The sequence below is a fragment of the Rhodamnia argentea genome, chromosome 7 (assembly GCF_020921035.1).
Source record: "Rhodamnia argentea isolate NSW1041297 chromosome 7, ASM2092103v1, whole genome shotgun sequence".
NCBI lineage: Eukaryota > Viridiplantae > Streptophyta > Magnoliopsida > Myrtales > Myrtaceae > Rhodamnia > Rhodamnia argentea.
Genome location: NC_063156.1, coordinates 18479887 through 18507281, shown reverse-complemented (window position 1 = coordinate 18507281; position 27395 = coordinate 18479887). Strand labels below are relative to the sequence as shown.

General features: G+C 38.1%; 2 protein-coding genes across 7 annotated transcripts; one reads left to right on the top strand and one right to left on the bottom strand.

Annotated features, from left to right (window-relative positions):
- Positions 1-8565: 8565 nt before the first annotated feature.
- LOC115730267 lies at positions 8566-13346 on the top strand. Of its 2 annotated transcripts, none has more exons than XM_030660883.2 (5): positions 8566-9034; positions 10757-10854; positions 11710-11826; positions 11902-12003; positions 13035-13346. In XM_030660883.2, the coding sequence occupies exons 1-5, from the start codon at positions 8710-8712 to the stop codon at positions 13203-13205; spliced, it is 813 nt and encodes a 270-aa protein (XP_030516743.1). In that variant the 5' UTR covers positions 8566-8709; the 3' UTR covers positions 13206-13346. The 2 variants fall into 2 exon arrangements, with proteins under 2 accessions (XP_030516743.1, XP_030516744.1); XM_030660884.2 differs by having other exon boundaries at positions 8574-8950.
- A 3946-nt stretch (positions 13347-17292) lies between these two features.
- On the bottom strand, positions 17293-26449 carry LOC115729358 (FAD synthase). 5 transcript variants are annotated; one of them, XM_048282175.1, is made up of 19 exons: positions 26313-26432; positions 26047-26155; positions 25409-25514; positions 23291-23336; positions 23057-23214; positions 22820-22937; positions 22622-22704; positions 21931-21990; positions 21500-21754; positions 20893-20989; positions 20643-20693; positions 20435-20515; positions 19972-20043; positions 19338-19400; positions 18434-18586; positions 18075-18132; positions 17947-17999; positions 17689-17860; positions 17293-17655 (listed from the first exon to the last, which is right to left on the bottom strand). In XM_048282175.1, exons 3-18 carry the CDS (start codon positions 25507-25509, stop codon positions 17783-17785), a joined length of 1527 nt encoding a protein of 508 aa, XP_048138132.1. In that variant the 5' UTR covers positions 25510-25514; positions 26047-26155; positions 26313-26432; the 3' UTR covers positions 17293-17655; positions 17689-17782. The 5 variants fall into 5 exon arrangements, with proteins under 5 accessions (XP_048138132.1, XP_030515764.1, XP_030515767.1 ...); XM_030659904.2 differs by lacking the exon at positions 26047-26155 and having other exon boundaries at positions 26313-26449; XM_030659907.2 differs by lacking the exon at positions 26047-26155 and having other exon boundaries at positions 25409-25522; positions 26313-26442.
- Positions 26450-27395: the final 946 nt, after the last annotated feature.

The following is a 27395-nucleotide window of genomic DNA, read 5'->3' as shown; positions in this document are numbered from 1 at the left end:
CTAGTTTGCTGAACGAAAAGCAAGAAAAGTAAGATAACTTGACCTTGTAGAACCAGCTCTGATACCAAATGATGTGAATCGTTACGGAAGTTGATCGTTCTACGAAGATCTATGAGTTGCGAATTTGCTAACCTCAACCCCCAATCGAACATGTGATTGGTAATCTCGGTATGAACGCGACTTGTTGACAAACCTATGTCAACCAATCAACACTATAATGCCACGAACAAGAGGATTCGCGATCTTGCTCGATAAGTTGAATTCGATCGCCACAAGGAAACCTTGATAAGATCTAGTCTTCAAGAGAACTCAAAGAAGAAAACCTCTCTGTATAATATTCAGAATCAAAGTTGCGTTAACAGAAACCTATAAGCTCCCTTATATATGGTGCTAACCCTAATAAGGCAAAATTACAAAAATATCCTTAATTAATGAAAATTCGCCTAAAAATAGAAAAATGCCGAAAAATCCATCTAAATGATTCCGAAACGCTAAAAAAACGTCGTCAATCACTACTAAAGTAGTGAGTATTGATCAGTGGCTCGTTTCCAAGCGTCTCGAAGTCATTGTAACCAAAAAGTGATATTGTTGCGCCAAGGAGCTTCAAAATCTTTAAGTCTTGAATCCATATTGTCTCTATTCCAAAGATCTTGAACCATGACGCCGACAGCTTGCTTGAATTCCTTTGCTCTGGCTCGAGTGATGGGGCCTAGCGGATAGGATAATGGGTCCCTAGCACCTCCTCCTTGATAGGGCTCGATGTCCACATCAATAGTGATTCGAAGTAGAGACCTTAAGCGAGGTAGATATACGCTTACCACTTGAGAAAGCCCTCGAGTTTGAAGAGATTAAAGTTAGAGCACGTCAAAGATACATACTGGTATCAAGCTAGCTCTCAAGTCTTTCAAGCTCTACAATTAAGTGAGGAGAAAATTTCTATGCCTTTTTCTCCTTTTAACATTTTGATAACTCAAGAGCATGAGCACTAAGACCTAGCTAACTAGAAGTTATAGGACACACTCCAACTCTCATAAGTCGGTTAATTTCAGGTATTTGACTTGTGCAAACGACCTTGATCTAGAGTTGCTCGCATCTAGTTGGCGGTAGTTAAAAATGTGACCTCCAATTTCTCAAATGAAAATCTTCCGTAGTCCAACCAACTATGTGGACATGGGGGATTTACTCCATAATATCAACTGTATGGCCTAGTGAAAGGTTAAAGAAAATGGGTGGGTTGAGTTGAGTTGGATCATAGAATAAGTTCGACTCAAATCCACCCATTTAACTCATATCGATCAATTTGTTTGCTTAACAATTTAGATGTCAATATCCAGTCCAACCCTAGCCCACCCACCCACATAATCTACCAAAAACATAGAGAAAAAGGCCCATCATATTTTTAGCGCCTTGTGTCCGCTTCAAGGGTATTCTTTGGATCGATATTAAGAGAAAATTCCATATAAAAACCTAAAGTGCCCTTATTTTCTTAAGGGTTTGAAGTGGACTTTGTTTCAAATAAGATCCTACGTGCCCTCGTTGTTTCAAAGAAGCGTCTGATCGAATGGCATTTTCATCCTTTATCTTTTTGAATTTTAGTCTTTTTGTGTTTTCATTTCCTTTCCTTTTTTACCTCTCCCCTCCCCCGGCCTCAAGCGAGGGCTACCCTCACCGACGCCTCGGGTGAGGGCAACCCCTACCATTGCAAGCCCGGGCAAGGGCACCCTCTCGAGATCCGACGAGGGCGGCCCTTGCCCGATGCTGGCAAGGGTGACCCTAGCCTCGGTTTGGCAATGACTCGGGAAGGGAAGAGGGAAAATAGAAAAAAAGAAAAAAGAAAGAAAAGAAAAGAAAAAAAGGAAAAAAACAATAAAGTAAATGATGCGAATTCCCTTGGTCAGCCCTTCTTTGAAATAATTAAAGTACTTGAGACCCTTATTTAAAATAAAATTTACTTAGGTCATTATTTGAAATTTCTCCTCATATTAATCATCTCCCTTTTCATGCTCCGTTCGGTCGTCGCCTTTACTACCATCCCCCTCAACAACTTTGGTGACATGCGAGTACTCTCGTGGCAATTGCACGCCCAATGCCCTCAGCAGGTTCTTGTTTTTGCCGATCTTTGAAAACCCTTAGCTCAGAACCGAACTTCGGAGAATTTCTTGGACTCATTTATTTTTTACGAATGGGATGTCAAAAATTCGAGAAATATTTTCTGAAAGTTATTTTTAGCGAAACAAAGAGAGCCTTAGTTATAAGTACATTTATACATACTTACATGCATAGATACATACACACATACATAAGGTAAACTGCAAGCTTGACTTCAAATAAATAGGTCATATTTACCTAAGGATAGTTGTCACATTTGCCAGACCGGTGTTAATATTTTCATTCATTATTCCGTGAACAAACTTTTGTGCGATTCACTCTATTATCAATATAAATTAGTGTTTAAGGAATGATTATCACCATTCCAAACTTTTTGGCGATTCACTCCATCATCGATATATATATATCTCGAGAGAGAGAGAGAGAGAGAGAGAGAGAGAGAGCCATAGAGAGCATATTTGATTCTACTTGTGATGTAGGATAAACGAAAGAATTTACGAGATATCATCTTATCCTCAATGCAAAGCCAGTTGTTAATTTCTATGAGCTTGAAGATGAGAAAAATTTTAAAGTGATGTAAATTTCAGATGGTCAGCGGGTCATCTTTGTTAAATCGGTCTTTGATAACCCTAAAATGTTCGATCGTAGCGGGGTTTCTCACTAAAAAATTGTGGATTGGCTATTCAAATACACACATTGCGTGAAAACTATTTAGGGTCTAGACTACTTGTACATGCCGAAGACGTGTATTTAACCATCTCGTCGGCGTTGAAGGTGTTCCATATGTATTCAAGTAGACATGTTTTTTCGACAAAAAAGAAGAAGAAGAAGAAGCAGACATGTCTATGTGCTCGTGTCCCTGTAATGCAAAAAAAAAAGTTAAATTTCATAAGAAGTTTGAGAAGTCAAATTTCGTAAAATAAGTGAGGTAAAGCGACTCTAGTTTCTCATCGTACGTAGGAACTAGATGAAGAAGAACAAGATGGAGACGAAGAGCCGTCAATATGACCGAACAAAAAAGTTCTATACCCAAATAAGGAAAACACTACGGGTATGCTTGTTTGAGTGAATGTGTTTTTAAGGAATTAGTTTCATGGACTTTCATCCATTTGACTTGCTAAAAAAGGACTTAATCAACGGAAAACATTTTAGATCATAAAAAAAAAAAAAAAACGGAAAACACTAACCCGTCAAACGGAAAATTCCTACATAAAATTAGAAAAATGAATTCCTATATTTAAAGATATGAAAACACTTATTGGAATTGCTCTTCTTGAATTTTTTTAAAGTTTCAACATTATTATTATTTATTTATTAACTTCAATTTAATTTAATTTAATTTGTATTTGATGTTTTTTCCTTTTCTGTTTTTTTTCTTTTCCTTCCCACTCTGCCAATTGCCAGGCCGCGGCGAGCTCGAGCAAGCTCTCACCCGAGGTTGGCGACCTCGAGCTTGCCCCCCGGTCACCTTGGAGGAAGGAAAAAAAAGGAGAAAGAAAAAAAAGATCAGAAGAAAGAAAAATGACAAGGAAAAATAAGAAATAAAGACATAAAAAATTTAATTTTTTTTGCTGAGATAAAATCATGAGAAAGAAATCATTTTTCAAATGAGATCCAAATACTATAAAACTTTTTCAGTCACATATAACAAAACAAAAGAAAACAAACCATTTTCCTGGAAAATGATTTCCTTTTTCATTAAGTTTTTCCCCAAATATGGTACATTTATTTTGCCAAAAATGAATGATTTGAAAAATATTTTCCTAAAAATGATTTTTTGTATCGCTTGAAGTAATTAGTCAATGAAAGATTTTTTTGTCATCGACAATGAAATATTTTTTGTTCATTTATTTTTATAAGTGATACAAGTTTTTATTTTCAGAAAAATATTTTTCAGATCTTAAGGCTCCGTTTATTTTGTGGAATATGTGACATTTTTGTAAAATATTCTTCAAAAAGTTATTTTTCAGGAAAATGACAACATTTTTCAGTGTTTGGCCGAGACCAAAAAATAAGCTGGAAATTTTTTTTCATCGATTGTTAATGAAAATTTCATTTGAATTTTCACGTCATCGTTTAGTTAAAAATTGCTAATGTGGACCTAGCTGTCTTACATGGCACAATCGATACTAACATCGATAATTTTTATTATTTAAAAAAAAATCTGAATTTTCTAATGATTCTTTATTTTCTTTTTTTCTCTTATTTTTTTTTTAATCATTTGCTTCTTCCTCTGTTGGCCAAAGGCAAGGCGGAGCCTCGGCCTCCCCGGATCCGACGAGGTTCGAGCTTGCGTGGATTTGGTGAGGTGGAGTCTCGCCTAAGGCTCGGTCTCGTTTGTGACTAGCAACCGGTAGAGGAAGAAGGAAAAGAAAAAATAAAAAATTCAAAAATAAAAATAATTAAGAAAAATTAAAGGTGAAGGAGTAAAGGGAGTAAAGAGGAGGGAAAATGATTTCATCTTTTGAAAGAGAAGAAATCATTTTCCCAACTTTTGAAGGTGTTTTAATCATTGGTAGAAAATGTTTCCATTGACTAATTTATTTTTGCAAAATGAATGGAGCAAAATCCAGTTCAATCGTTGAAAGCCATATCTCTTTGATATTTAAATGCCGCAGATCCTTTGTTCTACCCGGGAAAAGGAGTAGGCCACGGTTAGCCAACTTATCTGGCAGGCGGGCCAAGAAAGAGACAAAACTCGAGCGAGGCTAGTAAGTCTACTTCTAATCAATTCTTAAAATTCTTAAAGGATATTTTTTTTTCTAGTAGAATCGGAAATTCATGCGTGACCCGGTGCAAGTGGATTAACTGTGAATCTAACTCTGATTTATGTTTATGTAGGGCAGTCATACGAGGTGTGGTCCTTCTAAGTACGAGGCTCGAAAGAAATTTCAAACCAAGTGGGCCAGTCTAACGTGAGCCGGCCCCGGGGTCGGCGGGTAATAAGGTCAGGTCTGTGACACGGTCTTGACAATAATACGGACGATGTTTCTGTTTCCTTTTTCTCGGTGGGCTCTCGTAGAGCTTTCATTTAAACGTCCATTCCTTTTTGCCACGACAAGAGGCTTCGTTGGCAGCTATGTAAACAAACTATGTCCAAATGTGATCGAAACGATGTCGGACGCACCTGGACAACATGAACCCATGCATGTGATCTTTTTTTTTTTTTTTTAGTCAAAATGTAGCTGGTATCATTCATTCGGTGAAAACGAACTTACATATAGATTTTGCAAAATCAAAACATAACAAATCCCATAAAAGTTGGGGTGGTATGGCAATCCAGTCAGACGAGAGTGCATTCCTTCGGTGGGATTTGGCTAGCTAATCCACCGCTTCATTAGCCTCGTGAGGGGTATAATTCATGACCACCACCTTGAGCCCGAACTATGTGAAAATGTACATATCTGTTAGATTATATGTATTAGACCTATGCACTTCAAGTAATAGCAACAATTGCTAGTGTATGTAATTGGTGCTCCCCTCAGACCAATTTGAATTTTCCTTACTAGTTTTCCTCCCTTTTTTTATTTTTTATTTTTCCTCGTGAGTCCTAACTAGTCATTTCCCTATCCGCGAGATCGATTCCCAAGAATGCTCTATACCACGTTTCTATTCTTGGATTATGACCATAGGCTAGTATGGTAAGTACAAGTTGTCAAATTATTGTAGCACCTCCAGAATTTAGCAAACTCATGCTGGTCTATTTTGATTAGCCCTAGTTGTAACACACCCCTTCTCTAACTCTAGATTGCGTAATTTAAGGGGTGTGTTTTCCGGATTTTGAAAGTGGTCACTGATCAATTTTGATTAGCCCTAATTGATTGGATGCAGAGGATCCTTCATCGTTTCATGACAAAACAAACCATCCAAACTCCCGTTTGAAGGCACTGGCATACTCTTGTCATTTTACGCATCCTGATTGGCTCTCCTTGTCATACATGTATGCAAAAAATTGTCCAGAAAATCCTCCTCCTATTGCACTTTTGCTAATTTAGTCCAAAATATTTTAACTATGCTAATTAAATCCTAAATATTTTCATATTTTTTCAATTAAGGAGCATGGCTGGTGCTGATATTGACAATTTTTTAATATTATTTTTTCAAAAAAATTATTAATTTCTTCTTCTTCTTTTTTCCCTTTTTTTGGATTAATACCATGAAAAATCTCAAGCTCACACACTTGCAATAAATTTACCATAAATTATTTTTTTTACCACAAAAAACCCTAAACTGGTATACTTGTGACAAATTTACTCTCCGTTAATTTCTGTTAAATTGGATTAATATCGCCAAAAATCCAAACTAGTATACATGTAACAAACAAAGATTAAAAATTTCAAATTAGTACATCCATCAACTGGCTACATGTCATCCAATTCAGCAATAGGCTGAAAAATTTAATGAAAACTAGTAAAGGGTAAATATGTCACAAATATATCGGTATGGGATTTTGGTGTCCAAAAAATTAATTTGGAGTAAATTTATTGCAAGAGTTTGAGATTTTTCACGATATCAACCTTTTTTTCTTTTCTTTTCTTTTCTTCTCTTCGTTGCTTGAAGATCCAAGGAGTCTTGCAGGGATAATTTTCGCCTCTTGAACCTACGAAAGAGAGGAGATCAAGTTAGCATCCCACTACAAAAGCTAAAATCACAAATGTACATGTTAGGATGTACGTGTGACTTGTGTTAGAGAAGTCCCCATATTAGAGAATTGATGTGGTGTGGGGCAATTGAAATAACTTAGTTGGTTCATAACTCATTGGCTTGAACTTTTGAGTGAAGATATGTTTAACGGGACATGTTAATGGGCTCAAACTTGGGCTCCCTCTTAGTAATCTCCTCGGATGAAGGTATTTGAGTTCTGCTACGCATCTCTCTAGATGAAGATATCAAGCTTCTGTTGTGTGCTCCGAACAATACATGTATGGAATGAGTTTGAAATTTGGGGAAGGGGAGCGTATTCGTATGAAAATTGAGGATGTAGGCCGACTAACCCCAATCGAAGAGAACATTGTTTGGCCTGTCCTATCTTAAGACGTATTAGCTCTATCCAATTGAGGATGAGCTAAAGTAGTTGCGTTGGGCTCTTAGCCGGGCAAACTTTGTTTGGATCACCTTGAGCCGAAACAAATACAATCCGACTCACCCTGGGCAAAACCGTCAAGGTAAACGGGCTGGATGATGATGTTAGGGTGTGGTTTAAAAGTCAAAGAAATTTTAAAGTTCGAACTCCTATTTTATGAAAGTTGTTATAGAAAAGTATGGTATGCTAATTATAGTGGAATTCTATGCTAGATATAACCCTACTTCTAGCTTCAATCATGATAAATCTTGTGTCTCGATTTTCCTTTCTCATTTTTAACTCTCCATTTCTTTGTATTTCTTGCCTAATCCTAACGGATGCGGTTACTTCTTTGCTTTGGACCTGTTTGACCCGATTCTTGGGGCGTCGGAAAGTTCCCAACTTGCATTTTATGGAAGGTAACTTCAGATCAAGGAGAAGTCACGAATTTGTTAACGTCATATTGAACGACTCAAATTGACATGGTATTTTTATGAATCGATGGTAAGATTTGGTGGAATTAGAGAAGATAAAAAGATTTCTAGAGGACTGATTAACGGCCCTGCTAGCTATGAGCCTCAAAGTGTGGCAGAACTGACTATCCGAGATAACTCAACGTGGAAGATACCAGCTTTGAATGCATTATTAACAGAAGTGAACTTATTCAGGAGAAGTATTACTTGATGAAGATACCTGTGAGCCGTGTAGTAGACAACCGGAGACTCTGGAGCATCTGATTCTTGTTATATGCCCTTGGACTTGGACATGCTAGGTTTGGTCAGACCTCACCCTCCAGATCTCCATCTATAGTCGTGGGCTCGCTAGAGTCGAAGAATGGCCGTTGAATTTCAAGAGTACCTCGGTGAGCTTTTTGAGCTGTGACTCTTTGGCATATATGGAAATCTAGAAACTACTTCACCTTTCGCAAACAAATTCCAAATTCATGGCATCTCGCAAGTTCGGCTTGGGCCATGCATCCGAATATCAGCAGATGGAACAAATCAAAGTCGGCTAAATCTGAAAAATTTTAGGTAAAAAATTAGGTATTACTTATATTGATAGAACCAATCAAAGTTGTTTGCATTATATGCATCCTCCTAATTAGTGACACGTTTTCTATTTTAAGAACCCTCACACACGATTAATTTGTTGCTTCGCATATCACTATCAAGCCATCTATCGATTTAATTACGTGGTATCTCTCTTCTTGTAACTGAAATTGATCACAACCGCCAGATTCTGCGAGACGTTCGTGTGTTCACAGAACATGTGATGCATCGAATTCGAGGGTTTGGATTATATTTCTAACGCATGTAACACACTCTTCCAAACGAATGGCACAGGGGGGACCAACCGTTTAACCGAAATTGAGGTAATTACAAAGGACGCTCTTTTATTTCTTCCCTTGTGCTGTGGCTATCCACTTTTTTTCCCTCTCTCTCTTTCCTTCCCTCTTTCTCCGATCCGCCATAGTTGTCACCGCAGATTCAGAATCTCTCTCTCTCTCTCTCTCTCTCTCTCTCTCTCTGTGAACTGTGATGGCGGAGACCTCGGCGGCTTTGTGCTTCACGACGTTCTTCTCTTCGTTCCCGTCCACCTCTCGCACCGAAGAAGTCCCTCCTCCCATTCGGAGACTCCCATCTCTCCGCCACAACCCGCCGCTTCAGCCCTCTCGCGTCCTCCGGTTCGCGGCGAGAGCTTCTTCGTCTTCTTCCGATCCCGGAAACTTCCTCGGCGACGACTCCTTTGGTTTCTTCCCCTGGGCCGACGGCGATGCTGGTAGGCTTCGAGATTCTCCTCAATTATCCTTGATTACCCGATTATTTGAGTCTGATTTCGTGGGCAGTCCGTTGGATATTGTAAGTTCGTTGGTAATTTGTAGAGTTTCGGTTTCTGTTGAAGGAGTGCTATATGATTTTTCGAAGTTAGCTCGATCGGACGTTGCATTCCACTTTTCCTGAGACTGAAAGTGAGAGAAGCGCATTGGCTAAGATTTAGTTTTCTTTTCTTTTGGCATTTGACCACATCTTGTTTGACACCATTATGCCATGTCTTCAAGAGTTAAATTGGACATTTGGGAACAAAAAGATTCGAATTTTTGGAACATGTAACATCATTTGGACAAGCAGTCTTTTGCCCCACTCTTTTTGATGAATAAGCATAATACGATAGCTCTGTTTTCTGAGTGTGGTACTAGTAATATGCCTGACGTGTCTCTTCGGGTTAAAGATTGATCAAGCCATCACTGACTTACTGTAGATTATGTATGTGGTCCTAGAGAAGCACACCCCACAAGCTAGTGAGGTAGCAGAGCCCAGGGCCATATTCATGACACTGAAGTACCATGCCTAGGATGCAGGGTCGAAGCACCGTAAGTTGCAATTTGGATGATAATAACTTATCTCAAGACGTGTTTAATATAAATTAGTACATGTCTACGAATAACAAAACCATTCATGAAAGCTCGTGGGATAACGAAAGAAATAGGCATTTGCACCAAGAATGCTGCTCATATGCGATGTCACAATGCATTTCTTCTTGTTCTAGTCCTATTTTGGTCCTTCTACTCTAAAAATCATAAAGTTCTGTTTTACCACCTAAAGTTTGATCTTGATCCCACATTTTGACACTCTGAACTTCTTGAAGTTGTGCCAATTAAAACCTGAACTTCATCTAACTTCTCCCAGCCCATTTTATTTACACAGCTTCCCGTTTGAATGGAGTTGGCAGTCAACCTTTGATCTGTTCATTACCACATTTTTCCACTGTTGAAGATTCTTTCCGGGCCTGTTACTCTACATTCAGCTGTCTGTTTTTGAGTGTCATGTTCTATGATATGTCAAGGTCAATGATGCCCACAAATTTGTTCAAGAAGTAAGTCTATTTGGAGCAAATAGCACAAATTAGGGTTGATAGTTCATGATGTATAGTGGAACAATTTTTTTCCAGGGGCACAATGAGATTGAGAATAAAACTACAATAATGACAATGAATTATTTCCGATTGCAGTTATTAGCACCCCAATCATAATTGAAAATGGAAAATGCGATCATTTGTCTTACCACTGTGACGACTTAAATCAGGCTCAACATTTCCAAATTCCTGCTAAGATGAGCAAAGGATCTTTTGCTTGTAAGGGCTAGGTTGTACAGGTTGCATTCTGTATTTAACTTAGATGGTTTTTCCAGATGTTTTATGTCCTTCTTTTTCTATTAACCCTCAGCAAAAGAAAAAGCTGCAGTGCCGTCTGTGTGGTATTCAGAGCTGCACAAAGAAACACCTGGAGGCATTTTGCTTATTTATCAACAATATGCAAATGGATCGTGTCTGCTTGCAATCAGTTGCTTTTTATTGTCTTATGATTCAATGTTTAGGCTTAATTGCATTAATGGTTGAAGCCTTATAAATGTTTTGGACAAGACCTTTTTCTTTCTTTGGCCTGAGGACAAGACCTAGTTAATTTTGATCTCCTTGATCTATGGAATGCCATTTGATTTCGCATTTATTCTCTCTCCTTTAGAAGATGTCTTAGACTGTCATATGTACATTTAACAAAGATGAGCTGATGTATCTCATGCCATCCAGATATTCAATGGGTTCCTGAGGAGAGAGTAACATTGTTCACTGCTGATGGACTCATTCAGATCGGAGGTTCTATGGTTCCTCGACGTGTTAATTCTGATGTATGGTTTCTAAAAGAGTAATTTGATTTGTTGCAGAATCTGTCATTATATCCTAGATACTTTTAGAATATCATCCAGTACAACATTCTTCTAGCAGTATGTCCTTGCATCTGCCCCAAATAACTATTTTGATGTGTGAAACATGTTTGTTATGCCATTTTCTTGCATGACAAGTATGTTGTCACGATCACTATCCAGATCATCTACTTTTACCCCAAATAAGGTTTTTCATGTTAGGTTTTTTTTTTTTTTTTTGGTTTTTTTTGGGGGGGGACGGCGAGACATTGAATAGTTTTGTTGCAAAAGTTCTTTCTTCAGATCCTGGTTGTGGGTTTTGAGAATGATAATGATGGCCTTTATCCCCTGCGAATCCAATTTTGCTTCTGAAACTACTGATACTTGCCTTGTAATCTGCATCCTTCTGGGGATAGCCTCAAGGTGGATATATAATGTGTTGGAGAGTTATTTCATTGTGGTGGTTTTCCCATGGCCAATTGTGATTTCGTTTTTCGTTGTAGACTTGGGCGTGGTTTTTGTTTTTATATGAACGGTGATACCTATTACGTTTCTATGATAACCTGCTAGTTGGAATTGCCACCTCACCAGCTTGTTATTTCTGCCTCTTGTCACTCCATTTAAGAAAAAGAATTGGAATTAAATTCAATAAAATGTGCAGGAAAAATAAAGTAAAAAGGAAATGATATATTGTCGATCTAGTTTAAGAAATAAAGTTCACCAATATCATTTAGCCAATATCATGCATCTGATGTTGTGGGTATGTCTCATAAGCAATGTGTTCAGCTGTTACTATGAATATTAGAATCTCCCTTCTTATTGGCCATTTTAATTTGACAGAAGAGGCAAGGTAGATCAAACACTTCTCAGAAATTCCAACGCTTTCAAGAAAGTGATTACATGAATCCAGAGCAAGGCCTGTGTCTGGGCGCTTTATTTGATATTGCGGCTACCAATGTGAGGACTTCTCTATAATCCATCTATAATTTGTTTTGTTCATCATCTAATTTATGCAGGATCCATTTGTACCAGGGTCTTGATATGGGCAGAAGGCTTTGCATCTTGGGTTTCTGTCGTTCCATTGAAATGTTAAGTGATGTTGTTGAAGATGCTGTTCTTGAAGACGGTGGAGAGGTAACTCGTAATTTTTAGCTAACGTGGGTGGTGGTTGTTTAGGATTAAGAGTTGAGTTTGAGCTCGTGGGCATGGTGCAATTGAGTAGACAAAACCAACAAAAAGAAATGAATATATGAAAGTGCAAAAGTTTTGAAGGTGTTGCAGCTCCTGCACCACTATATTTGGTTTTTCGACTTTGTTTTCCACTTACTTTTTTGTCTTATTTTAAAACTTCAGGCATAAAAAATTCTTTGCTCATGAGTCTTTTATTAGGCAAAGGTTTTGCACTGGAAAGTTGATTGTTGTAGACTCAGTTGACGGCATACCCTAGAATCTGCAAAATAACATAAGCATCCACTCTCTGGCGGACCACTTTCTTTGTGTAATTGGGGATGTGACCTTTGTTTTATGGTCCATTATGGTAGATTTGACAGCTAGAATTTTTTGTTTTTTGGGTCGAATTTTAACAACTAGATTAACCATAATGTTTATTGGAATTTACTTTGTCAGTGTGCCTTAGAGTTGCTTACTTTCTAGTTTTCTGGCTAACGCACTATTGTTTGTTAGTACAACAAGATCAACATGATCTTAAATTCCTTGAACTAAGACCTAAGCCTGTCTTTGTAAATCTCCAGAGATTTCTAAGGTACAACAATGTCACCGTACATTGTTGTCTTCCTTAGTCGAGTTTTTTGTCAACTAGTGTCATCCAATGGCAGACAGTCGATGAAGTGTGGTACAATGTTGTACCCTAGACGTGTCCTTGGCAATACAGTTTTCAAGTCAATGCTGTCCAATTGTAGAATTGAAATGTGTCAGGATAGATGCATTACACACCTTTGAGAGACTGAGAGTGTCCACATTTTCCTTAATCCCCGCGCACGTCGAGGGTTGCACCTGCACCCTTGCACATTCCTTTTCTTTTGGCAGTGCACGCAATGCACAATTTGTGTGGAAATGTGAAGACATATTTCTCGGCTTCCTTGTCCCCCTTTTAAAATGTACAGAAACTCTGAAATCGTTCTGCTAAGTCAATCTGTATGTTTCAGGTTGTCGCGGCAGAAAAGGCAATCAAAGGAGGTTTGCATGAGAAATTGACGATGACCGTCGCGGTCCCCTTGCTTTGGGGAGTTCCTCCCGCTTCTGAAAGGCTTCACCTTGCAGTTCGGAGCGGTGGAGGGATCGTCGAGAAGGTTTTTTGGCAGTGGGATTTCTGCTGAAGGATTAGGGAAGTACCCCACAGTGGTTTAACCCAATTGGTGCAATTGTACATAACCGTGTTGTATATCTGTACAAAATTCAATTCTCAGTCACATTACATCACTCTCTCAGATAAGAAAATGATTTGCCTGATTGGTCCACACATGTCATGTGGTAACAGAACTTCATGTTCCTCACCAAAAACATAAGGACACCAAGAAAAGTACATGAATGGTTTTGAATAATGGAACAGAGGTTCATAAACTACTGGTAATATTATCGCTAAAGATCTCGAGATTGCGTGATTTCGAAGTGATTTCTTTTTATGCCCCAGCCCGCTCGATGCGAGAGCTTGTTGGTTTTAAACTGCTGCTCCTTTATTGTCAAATGAGAAACTTGCGCGCGCTTTAATCCAATTTACTTGTATACGGACCTTCGGGAACAGTCAGGTGCAGAGGGAAGCTATGAACATTAATTATTCGAACTATTTGGCTTCACGAAAAAAAAAAAAAAGAAGAACAAAGATGAACTTCTTATTGAACTAAGACTCTTATGCCTGGTACTTAGGGTATGTTTTCGAGAAAGTATTTTTCTGAAAAATGTTTTTGTTGATTTTTGGTGTTTGGTACCTGGAAAATCAGGGGTGCATGAAAACCATCCAGAAATAAAATTTCTGTTCCAAACCAATTTCTGGAATAAAAACTCGTTTGGTAACGTAATTCTATTTTTCTATTTCCGAAACAAAAAGTTGTTTCAGAAATAGATTTAAAGGAGAAATGAGAAATAATAACTTTCTACTTTTCCGAGAAACAGAAATAGAAATCTCACTTTTTCTTAAATACCCGCAGCCTCCGACCACCACCGATCGCCCTTGCCCACCCGCCGGTAGCCGGCCGTTCACCGGTCGCCGGCCGCCGCGAAGCCCCCGCCGTCGGCCGGCCGATTCATTTTCTAGAAGTAGAAATTTTTAACAGTTGTCAAATAAATTTCTATTTTAGAAGTAAAAATTTTATGTCGTTATCAAACGCATTTTTTTGCTCAGAAACTCATCTAGAAATAGAAATAAAAAAAAAACTATTTCTAGCCAAAAATTTATTTCTAGAACAAAATGATTATCATTCACCACCTCATTGACCGACTCGGAAACATTTTCCATTTTTTTTGTCACTTCATGTTTGTATTTCATTTATTTCTTTTTTATTTCATTATTATATATAACGTATTGATCTATTTATTTACATCTAATCAGATTTTTCAACATCGATCGATTCGGACCATCACTAAAATTTCATGAAAGCTTCATCCCGGCCCAAGAAAACTTTTTGTTGCTAATGATTTTCTGATTTTTCTTATGAAACTGACTTTTGTGAACCAACTTGTTTTATCATCTTAGGGTTTGGCCAAAAAACTCATCCTTCAAGTTAGAAAGGTTCCAGACCCCAAAAAAAAAAAAGTTAGAAAGGTTAAAGGAGACATTAAGTGCGTTACCACTTCTAGTATGCTATTTTATTCACTTTTGCCCCCTCCCTTTCAGCTCTACTAGTCCAATTTAAGTTGGAAACCATCATCAAACATTTGAGAAAATGTAACGCTTAAAAATGTTTTCTTTTACTTATAACCCTGCTTCTACAAATATAAAAAAAGGTTAATACCACCAAAACCTCCAAACCGATACAATCGTGCCACATTTATTCCAAACTAATTTGTGTCACAAAAACTCCCGAACTAGAACACCCGAATCACAAATACCCCAAACTAATTTTATGCCACAGAAAATCTCAAACTAATATACCCATGTCACATTTATATCAAACCTGTGCACCCGTACCACATTTATCTTCAAAAAGCTTCCAAATTTACTATAATTTGTGGTAAATATAGCATATGCACAACAGTTTGGGATAATATATGGAAATTATATTAATTTGAGATTTTTTGTGACATTAAGGGTAAATGTGGCATGAGTGTACCTGGTAGAGAGTTTTTGTGACACAAATTAATTTAAAATAAATGTGGCACGAACATTGTTTGAGGTTTTTGATACTATTGGCCCTATAGACAATTCTCACTACAGTTTGCACTCCTCTCATACCGCAATATAATCGCGAATTTGGCTCAAACTTGAATATACTTTACTCGAGTAGCTGGAATTCCTAACCAAGTAACAAGTAATTGTGTAATGAATTATCAAAATTCGAGCTTGAACTTGAGTTTAATTCAAGCTCTGACTCGGACACGTTGACTGATCGAGTCAAAATGTACTGGAGCTCGACCAAATTTAATTGAGTGGAGCTAGAGCTTGAAAAGTCAAGCTTAGCTCTAGACGAGTATTGAATCTTCAATATCCTAATGGAGTGGAGTGAAGCTAGAGTATTAAACTGTAAAAGAAGCAAGTAAAGAAAAACTTCAAAATGGACAAAGTGCGTACTTCGGCAGCGAATAAAGGGAAAACAATTTTCAAATAGAGCCTACTTAAAATCCACGATGTTGACCCGAAAAGAAATCTACTGAAGGAAATCCTACCTTATTTGATGGGAAAAAGTATACTATAAATGTCATAACTTTTGTACGGCGTTCACTTGAGTGCCATAACTTTTAAAATGTTCACTTAGGTGTTATAACTTTCAAAAAGCGTTCACTTAAATGCCATGTTGACGTGGATACCGGAAAACCTGACATGGCTGCCGGAAAGGGAACATGGCACGCCGAAAAGATGACGTGGCACGCCGAAAAGATGACGTGGCTCGCCAGAAAGATGACGTGGCACGCCGGAAAAGTTACTGTAGCACTCAAGTGAACGATTTTTTAAAATTATGACACCTAAGTGAACGTTTTGAAAGTTATGGCACTTAAATGAACGCTGTACACAAGTTATGGCACTCATGGTGTACTTATCTCATATTTGATGCAACAGCCATTAAGAGTGTTAATGGGTCACTTCGGTTGGCATATCAGTGATATCAGAACCGACCTGGACATGAAGAGCATAAATATTTGTTGGCCCAAACCGAGGCATGACTCTTACAGTACCTAGTTCGGTTTGTTTCGGTTTGATATTTTGGGTCTGTGATTAGTTCACCTGCCTGCTCTGGTCCTTCATCCCGTCCATCTGCATCTTCCTTCTCGCCACTTTGCTCTCTCAATTAAAACCAAACCGAAAAAGCCAAAATCAAAGAGAGAAATAGACAATTAGAAGGGGTGCTGAATCTGATGAGCTCGATAGCTTCAAGCCCCAATTGAAGTAGCCAAAACATGGAGGCCTCGCGGATTAGTTTTTCAAAAGTAGAAAAAATCAGGTTAGAAACTTGACGAAATCAGAAATGGCCCGAAATTAGTCGATGCGAATGACAGATCTCACTCGAGCGCTAGCTATCTCTGGGAACAAGAAATGACAGAAGCTGCAATGGAACACCCCCATTGAATTAATTGCGAGAAGGAATGGCTGAGATATCAAACCTAGGGAGGAGAAGAGGAGGGCTCCTTCTTCGCCATAACCACGACAAACTTGATGTAGTTCTCATCTTCATGGAGTCTTCTCCAGTTCAAGCATGTAGAAAAGGTACGAGCACGGCAAATGAAGAAACCCGGTAAAATGGTATGATGACAATATCCGTGAAGAAGATGATACAACCACTTTCATGAACAAAACCATAAATCTTCACGACAGCTTATGCATTTAGATTCTGCGCATGAGGATGATACACTTGCAATGGAGAAATCATTCTCCTTATTTCACTCACTCCATCTCTCTGCGCTGCCTGCTGCCAGAGTCACGTGCGACCATTGGACTCGATTGTTTTGGTTTTGCCTTTTGGTTCAGTTCGGGTATTATGCCAGAACCGGATCGAACCATTAGAAAATCTGTTTGGTTTACCTCCCAAAACCGAATGGGAACCCAATCCTGATCTGAAAATGCCTGAAATTTTTCAGTTAGGTTTGGGTTCCGTTCGGTTTGGGTTGACACCAACTACACCTATACCCAACCCAAGCATGAACAATAATCACACCAATGCTCCATAGAGCAATTATTTGAAGGCACTATATTCCATTAGCTTCCCCTAAAACGCTCACAAGCAAAGCAAGGTACAGCTATAAGTACGGATGCGATAGACCTCCCTCAGAAGACAGAAAAGCTATCAAATTAGGATTTTCGAAAGGTCGGGACAGAGGTTTCCCAGCAACCAATCAAGGAAGGTGAAATATAAGATTAGCACATGGAAAAAGCTAATTAATTTGAAAAGACGAGCATTGGACCAGCCTGCTAAAATTTTATTTCACCTTCCCGCCCTCTTTCTACTTTTCATTGGCTTGTTTGCAAGGACAAGCGCATCAATATTTGTAATTATTATAGGGGCATTGCCTATGAATGCTGTATAAAGTTCAATTTAGCCTTTCATTGCTGTATTTGCAATCTCCTCCAAATGGGTGATTACACCATCTCCTTGTACCACTTGGATGAGGGCGCAATGCCTGTGCACACCCAGTGGTACAAGGGTGCAATGCCCGTGCGCTCCCGTGGGTGTTTGACATTGCAATCGATGAGTAAGCTTCTTGGTTGCTCCAGCTTGCCAGTCAAAGCCCAAATATCCGAACTATCTCAATTGATTTCAGAAAATGCTTCTGAGTGGAACTTCTTGCGCAATGCAACCACAGCTGAATCAATTCTTGCCTTATCCTGCAATCAAATTCTTCAATATCTAAGCGGAAGAGGAAATTAATTTGAATGCAATAGTTTGCTAAGCATCCAGAGATCATTCGTACCTTGCTTTCGAAGCTGATGACAAGAGGCCCATGCCGTGATTTACGATAACACCCTTATAAAGGAAAGAGTAAGTATCAATTAGAAAATCATACCACTCCACAGAACTGACATTAATATTTGAGCTTACCAATGCAAACATCAGGAAATTCAAGGCAAAGGTTTGACAGAGGTTCAGCTGCTTCTATCTGTAGGATTCAAAAAACGATAGACAATATGCCTGTAAATTCCAATCATGATCCAATCAGAAGATGTGGTTGGCCCACAAAGATTACATGCCTAGACAAGCCGATCAGCATAAATCACGCTCCTCAATCTTTGGCAAAGGTTAACAACTTGAGTTATTAGGAAGATGTCAGGTTAGTTGTGCTTTATGTGGATGGATAATTTACTAATCGAGGCAGAAGGATTCTGACTACCCTAGAGATCCAGTCTTCAGAATGCAGGAAGCATCGAATCACATTATGCAATTTGCAAGAGAAAACATACATCAGAAAGATTTGCTGTTAAGCGCTTTGAGACAAAGGGTTCCCCCACTACTAACTGGCCAGTTGATCTCATCGAATCAATCAAACAGTCCCATTCCTGGTCCAGCTCAGTGATATTTGTCGCACTAAGGATGATCACATTCTGACACTTAATCTGCCAAAATTAATAGTAAGTGTTTTTCAACTATAACAGGTACAGGCAATATACAGATACAGGAAATATATTTGATTTGTGAAACAACGCCAATGGGCAGAAATATGCAGGATAGGCTCATTGCCCATGTATTCCAGTCCCAAACCAGTTGATAACCATTCTATCATTTATAATTACTGTCTGAGAAACAATTTAAGGCTGAGTTTCTATCAGACGGCAATGGTGAAACTCGTTTGCATAGAGATTCATCTAAAGTTTACGTGCCGAAGCACCTCTCTGGACATGTATAAGGACCACTCAAAGATTAATCATCCCGTAAAGAATTCTCTGTCCTTTTCATCCCCACAATTGCTACCTGTGTAACTCCAACAATTCATTCTATCGCATAAAGCATCGAGATGAAGATAATCGGTTATTTCACAGCTATTGTTCTAGGCGACCTGCCCACAGTTTGTGTAGAAGAAGTTTCACTTCCACTATGAAACCCACAATGAACTTCCGAATCACATTTTTAGGATGACCTCAAATAAAACATTAAAACTTTTGAGCTCTGAAATTTGGACAGTCAAACTGAAGTATGGCAGCAATATTAGAATAAGGCTGCAATAATGAGATCATTGAAAAAAGAAAGTCACATGTTTGAGGTTTTGAGCAATTCACACAAGCTGAGGGTATATGATCCACGCATTGAAACACGTCCAACTTATCGATACTAGATAAGTTCACCCAAAGGGAGCTTCTGAAAACATACCAAAGGTACAGGTAGCTTGTCATGGTGCAACAATTCTGTGATACCTTCAGGTAACAAAGCCATCTAAAATGAAAAACATCAAAAACATGTCAAATTAGAGCAAGGCTAGAAGCATTATAGGAGTATAGTAGAATATTTGGAGACTGATGAGTTTGCCGATAGAGTACAACTCTAAAGAACACAAACAGATTGAAAGGAAAGACAGCATAAAAATCCAATGAGAGGACAGAGTGCCCAATTTTTGTGAAAAAATGTTGGTGTAGTTAAGTGGCAAAAATGGTATGGCCTGGTGCAGCGCTAAACTAGCATCAAGAAGCAGATGGAGAGTATTTTAAAAATCTATAAAATGAACTGGTCAGTAACAGCGTGGAATTTGGTAATTAACAGCCAACACGTGGCAGTGAAGATTATAGCATAGTTCTCAAACTTGGGCAAGCCATTTCCGTAAAATTGAGAAACTAATGTTGGCAAGTTTAATGCCTTCCTTGATTTTTGAATGACAGGAGCGTAGCTCCTAAAATTTTAACCATCCAGAATACAAAATAGCAACTCCAACAAGCGTTCAAGTTGAGTAATTCCAACCATAACATTGTCAAAGTAGAGTAAAAACAATATTGGCAAAGCCTCTCTATACCTCATTCCGATCACCTTTACATTGGTTGCCAATTAATTGCCAAAGGTATTCTTCAAACTCTTCATCAGGAGCCTGAGTAGAGACAAGAAAATAATATTTTCAGGATGTACCAATAAATCAACAATCAGTTACCAGCATAGAAAGCTCGATCAGTCCCAGATGCTCTCTTCTTCTTTCATACACCAAAAGGACAGCTCTATGAAGACAACTTAACTACTTCTGGAAGAAAAATGGATTATTTAACAAGATGAATCCACTCATACATAAATTTGATATGGCAAAGCTTCAATTCATTCAAGTGTTCCTCCTTTATGTGAGCTCGATTTAGATGATGATGAAAACCACCAAACCTTTTCCTATCAAGTGGGTCACCTCCACAAATCCCACTCATTTTTGTTCTGTTAGCACAATTCTTTGGCGGAATTCATTATAGACGAAAAAAAAAAAAAATTTACCGACTCACCAAACGAACACCAAATGACTTTGCAATACCAGCTAAGGTAACATCTGAATGTAGAGGGCCAACACCGCCGCATATGAGTACCTAGACATGATAGCAGACACACAAGTCCAGCCATGAACAAGCAGAAATTGTAGAAAATTTTAGTCAGATTTTTCCTGTCTATAGGAACATAATAGAAGGGGCACTTTCATAGGTCACCGCGCCTTACAATATCATTAGTAGATCTCATCCGTTCAACTTCTTCAGCCACAGAATCAATCTGGATCAAAATGTGAGTCACAGGAGACAAAAATCCAGAGGTGAAATTAGAAAACTGAAATTTCGAGCAATGATGCAAGCAGACCTTTTGACGATATACACGTGACATGAGTTCTATTAGGAAAACCTCAAGAGCTAGACTTTGAACAAAGAACTAAGTATGCAACAACAACTAAATTAGGAGGAATGCTAGCTCTTACATTGTTTCGCACAGTCACAGATTTCGACACCAGCCAACCAATAGAATGAAGCTTTCTACACAACAGGGGCCCCAAGTGATCCTCAACAATGCCAGATCTGAGCTATGGAATACATAAGAGACGGAATCACGCACAACAGTCGGCAAGAAAATATCAACAAAGAAGAGATAAGACTAATTATTCTGAGGCTGAATCCAAGACAAACCATGGTACTAGAATGGCCACTCCATCCCTTTGAATATTAAAGGAATATGGAAACACACTTCACAGGCTTGACAAGAAACCCAAATTTGGAGAGAGAAGCAAATGCTTCTTCTTTCTAATTTTTGTTATACGAAAAGATAAGAAAAAGAGACCATTTGAAGGCATACAAAAGCAATTCTCCACTGCTGAAGATCTTTTATTGCAGATTGCGCATGCTTGAATGGGGGAGGGCAGATGTGGGGGTATGCATGAGCTAATTATTCAGAATTGAAATTCCTATGGTCAAAGACTATTGAAAAGCCTGGTATCTGTTCATGACTCTAAATGCTATGGTGGTTGATGTACTACAGTGAATCATGCTCAAGAAAACAACCCTTTGTAGAGTTTCATAAAAGAGGCTTACAGAATCTCATCCCCAACAGCAATGATTGAGGTTGTGAGCACACTGCTGTTATTAAAATCCAGTTTATACATGCCATCACTGGAAGAAGAGACCGAAAGGGTTGATGGTGAGAACTTTTTTACTCTCCCTGCTCTTTCAAGCCTTCCATCTGAAAGCATGTAGGCAGGCCTAAACTTCCCTTCACCGCTTACGGAATCACCAGTTCGCAATAATGCATTTGGTACCGTATCATGTATGCTTCCAATCGAAGTATAACTGCGACGCTCAACAAAACAATGATATTAACATGTGTATAGACATCACAAGAAAACCAAAGGGCTCTTTAAATTTGGACTAACTTAAAGACAATACTGGATATGAAACAAAATTAAGCCAAAAAATATAGTACTCAACGAAATGAAGCAACTACATTTGATCAGTTGCAACTTTACCCTTTATCATAAAGGCAGCAGTAGGGAACTTTGCATATCAAGAGGAAAGCCCAAACATCCCTGAAAAGAAGCATGAGAACACTTTGATATAGTATGGAAAAACAAAAGAATGTAGTCACACACTATTAAGCACCACATGGATAACACGAGGAAAATATGTAACAGAATCTAGTCAAAATAATGGTACAAAGTGTGGTTAGGATGATTAATATTGGATCCATTATCTAATTCTAAAACTAGGTTGACAGAACCTGGAAAAATTAAGAGCATGCATTGACATGAGCTGATGCTGCTCCATGCTTATTGAGCTTATACTGCCCAAGAATAACGATGTTCATATAGGAGTACTCATCTCATTAACGGTAGTATGTGAAATCTGCAATGAACTATTTTTTGGTTACTATCCAATCAACATATGCTTATCTCTAGCTTTTGACAAATGGGGAAATATCACACTAGGGCAGAGAATATGCTTCGAAAACCCCAAAAATCCAAAGGAAAATTTTACAAAGCTAAAGTACAAGGACTCTGGAAAGAGGACTGGTAAGGAATGAAAACACGGTACGTAATCAATACGGAAATATGGAATGTCATGTTTCCTTTAGTTGGCACAAGCAAATGGATTGCTACTTGCTATTCACCCAAGAAGAAACTGTTAAAGAAGTCTGCTGATCAGACTAAATGGAGTAACCTGTATGACCAATCCAATATAGGATTCACTCTCATAAAAGGAGGCCAACCGGGAGAACTCGGGGAGAACTGTTCTTGGCCTACCTGCAGTATTCAGAAGAAAAAAAGCTTAAGACATAGGTATCAGAATTATGAAAGGCAATAGAAAAACTGTGACCAAAATAGAGGCATGTCCTTTTAGGTAGAGCAACAACTTTACCGCAGTAGGATCACCAATCCTCACACCAAGAAATATAGCTCTAATTGATTTGCTCTGTATTAAAGCTTCCAGACCAGACTTAAAATCTGTGTGGATGACCTCCATCTGCAAACTATACCTGTTAACGTAACAAAAGTGTGAAATAAAGGATATTGAAAAAAACATTAGCGTCAAAACTTGAAAGGCTATCCAATGATAGATCTTAGTGGTTTTAAACAAAAGGTCTCTGTCCCTCACATTGTAGCAATTCCATGTGTGAAGGAGTTGATCTCAGGGAAAGCAGAAGAGCTCTCAAAATATATTGTTCTAAATGGAAAACCTTGTGGATTCCCATTAGGACATTTCTTGTTCGCTTCACTAAGATCATGTCCAGCTCTAAGTAAGTGCAACAAAACCTACAATTTAGTCCAGGGATTATAATCAAAATAGTGAGGTTTAGCTCAAACATAACATAAGCATATGACTACTTACAGTTGAATCTTTTCCACCATTGAAACTGAAAGCAACCTCTTCGATACTGTAAATTGTCAAAGTGCTAAATAAGTCCAATATAAACTCAGGGACTAATTGTCATAGGAATTTAAACGCAAAATATGAAACCCAAGACTGCTCAGCAACATAAGGAAACTAAATTCCAGAGGAATATACAAACAGATGTAGAGAAGGAGCATTTCGTTCCTTAGGATGTATTTCCCTTTTGCCAAGAAGAGCTTTCCATGGGAGAAGGCACTCAGACCTCTTGCAGATATTAAAATATGATGAAGTCATGCAAACTCGTACTTCATGATGGCCAATTAATTAAAATATCAACATATTTGCTACACAAAAGCTCAACTACCAGATAATTTCATATGGCACTCTGACAAAGCATCACAAACACCTTTGAGAGCACAAATTTTCTATAAAAGAATTAACAGTGATCAGGAAAGACAGATGCCTTGCCTTTATGTACAGAAAGTTTCTATCAGTTGCACATATATTTCCAATCCATTCCAGTATATAATTACTCACTAACCCAACTTCAAAAGCAAATTAGTAGCATTTTTCTCAAGTAATAACGTGGTTGGCCTCATGTTGAAAAATGAAGCCAATGAGTAGAAAATGACGATTCTTGCCAGTGGTAGCACTACATGTGGTCCCGAAAAGAATTTGGAGCCGATCTCTTTGAGTTGAATTCTCCAGCAGAAAAAGCTAATTATTTTAATTTCTAGAGAAAAGTAAGATTAGCATAAATAGGATAAACGTTTCGGCTATAGGAATACCTAATTGCAAGAGGTTTTTCTGTTGAACTAAGAGTTTGAATGTCAAAACCCTCTCCATCTTTGACGTTAATGGTTTAAAATTGGCCAAACACCAAGAGATATGATTATTCAACTCAGTCATAACTACTATAAGGAATTGTTGGAACAAAAAAGTAAATTCATCCTTAATTATGAACAACTATCCAAAGGCATACTCACTATGCGCAAAAGGTGGACATCTTTCCCAATGCCAAGGCCAAAAAAGACCACAGCAGGTCATTTGAATTTTCTTTTAGCTGTTTGAGGAGTAAACACTCTCCACAACTGCCTCAATACTTTCTACCCAATTCCAGTATGATAGGGAGAATAAGAAAATCTTTTGCAAGATTAAAACTTGACAGGCACAATTTCTAGTCTTAGAAATATGAGCAATTCACCACAATAACCATAACATTCACAAAACCAAGCTCACAGACGCAGAAGGGTAGTGAAGATAACCAAATTTAACGAGGGTAAGACAAGACACGGGATCAGATGATTCAGGTTGCAAAGAGGTATGAGAAACAAACCACTTAAAGCAATAACATTAACGAAATCCAGTACACCAAGCATGGCATGGTGATGAAGGTGTGGGAAGCTCAAAATAAGAGCTTGCTGAATAGATTCTTTTAAGTAGTCTAAAACGGTTCATATTATCTTAAGGAGGAAAGATCAAGGGAATGAGAGATTTCTAAAATCAACTTCCTTGTTATGTTAAAGCACATTTGTCAGATCAAATTGAAGAAGAAGAACAACACCAAAAGAAATGAGATCAGCAAGCACCATCTAAGACTAAGGACAATTGAAGCAAGCAAGGACAGCACATGTATCAGCAATCGAAGAGATAAAGGTAAACTATGAAGAACATACATCATACATCTATATACCCCTCAGGAATCACAATGACAATACAACAATGAGTTCTAAGGATCAACACAAGAAACAACCAAGTGAAATACTGAAAGAATGTTAAGTCAAAAGCTTAGTATTTTCAGACTGAGAGTTCAAGTTGAGAACATTACTGGCTGACAAATTGTACAGAAGAAAATATGCTGCAAAATTCACAATGTTATGCTATTTGGGGGCCTCAGAAAAATCAAACTGACTGGAATTCCAACTATTTGCCTCGGTTCAAATGATTTTCAGATTTCTAGTGACAATCAGAATCAAGAATTAAACTCTTATTCCTCCTATCATCTTCACATATTTGTAAGCAATTAAAACCTAACCTATAAATGAAAAAACCAAGATCACACCTGCATATATAGAACTGTTAAAAACTGCAGAAGGGAGGAAAGAAAGAACGTACGAGTAGAGGGCTAAAGCCCTCTGGATGACATAAATGGCATTAGCATACTTAGTCTTGAGCCTCCTATCATCACATTCCCTGACTGCTTTGTCAATCTCCATGGTACCTGATAAACTAAAGTATAAGCCATAGATTAAGAATAACACGAACCAAACGGCTGTCCAAAATATTAGATAGTTTGCTCTTATGCACAAACTTAAGTGCAACGTTGTCAGGACAGGGATCCTAAGTAGGGGCATTGGGGTTCCAATGATCGAATCAAGGATCATAAGATCCTACAAATTTCACAAATTGCAGCAGAATTGTTATATGGAGACTTTGTTTTACACAATTACAAGCATAATACTCTAAAGAAAAGCAAATATAGTTCAAAGTGCACCCCACATATTCTCTTTGATGATAAAACGATAGGATATTAATAAGACAAGCGAATGAGTTCCATATTAGTAATTAAATAGACATCCGTTATCATGAAATATTAGAACACACTATTTATATGTTACACAACTGACACATCCATGTAGATCCTTCATTTCTATGGGCACGAACTCCAAGCCCTCTTCGTAAAAGCTTGAAGACAGGACGAGTGAGAGAGAGAGTGGAAAACGAGTGAAGTAAGGAGACGTGAGTGGATGAACTTGGACAGAGGCCAAGGAGACGACCAGAATGATTCAAGGAAGGAAATCGGACGACGACGGCGACAGGGGCGCTTTCACTGAGCTCTTCAGAGCTACGAGTTCCTCCTCCCCGAAGTTTCGTTCGACAACTTCTGATTTTAGACTTTTTAGGGCGAACTTTGCCCTAATTTCACATGGTCGCGGGGCTGGAAAAAGCTTCAATGAGAGAAATACTGGTACGCAGAGAGAGAGAGAGAGAGAGAGAGAGAGAGAGAGACGGTATGGACCTGGCTAGAATTTGCAACCAACGACGGCGATGGTGGCTTCCGCAGTTTCGAGCGGTTGCGCAAGGCTCCGCAGCTGTGGATGGAGGAGAGAAAATGGGATTCGCGTGGCTTGGAGTTATTTCGTGCTTTTTAGATTGGGATAATTGCGTGATAAGTCCTAAAATTTATTATGAGAATACAAATAAATCCTAAAATTTATCACGAAAATACATTTAAATTTTAAATTTTAAAAAAAATACAATAAAATCTTAAATCTTATCATAAAATTATAATTAAATCCTAAAATTTTTAAAGAACGCAATCAGTAGAATTACTTGATTTGATTAATATGACAAATTTTAAAATTTGATTACACTTTTTAAAAATTTTAGAAGTTTTTTTTTATCGAATCGTAAAACTTATCATAGTAATCCAAACAAGTAAAATTTTAGGACTCGATTACACTTTGATGAGAAATTGTAAGACTTTCGATTCACTTTTCCCTTTTAGATTTTTTTTTCCAAAAATATTATGAGAAACTTCAAATGTGGCACCGGTATCTAAACAACATAATGAATGTACCAGCCGCCATAGTATTGTCCAAGACGACCGTTGAAATTTTTGCATGGCCGGACAAACGGACTTCACGTGTGCCATGCTAATACAAATTATTGGCTTTTTGGTGACACAAAATAAAAAGCTTGGGATTTTAATATAAAACCCCAATGAAGGGTATTGAAGACGACGACGGAGGTGACGCAGAGCAAGGAGATGGAGGAGTAAGGAAATTATAATGCATTGAAGATGATGAAGAAAGAAAACGAAGAAACGCAGTAGAGGGAGAATGCCCTTGCACGAAAATACCCTAGCCATGGCCTGTTGGAAAGTGTCGTGTAGATGCACTTGCTCACTAGCCGGCGAACAAATGGTCGGCTAATGAGATGAGGTGACTTGAGACCAAGGCTTAATTTATTTTGTTAATGTATTTACTGGGAAGATACTTTCTTCATTTTTGGCATTTGAATCAATTAAGAAAATGATTTAACGAAAAATATTATTTTAATCATATTGACACTTGATTTTTAATCGCTTTATTTTTAAAAA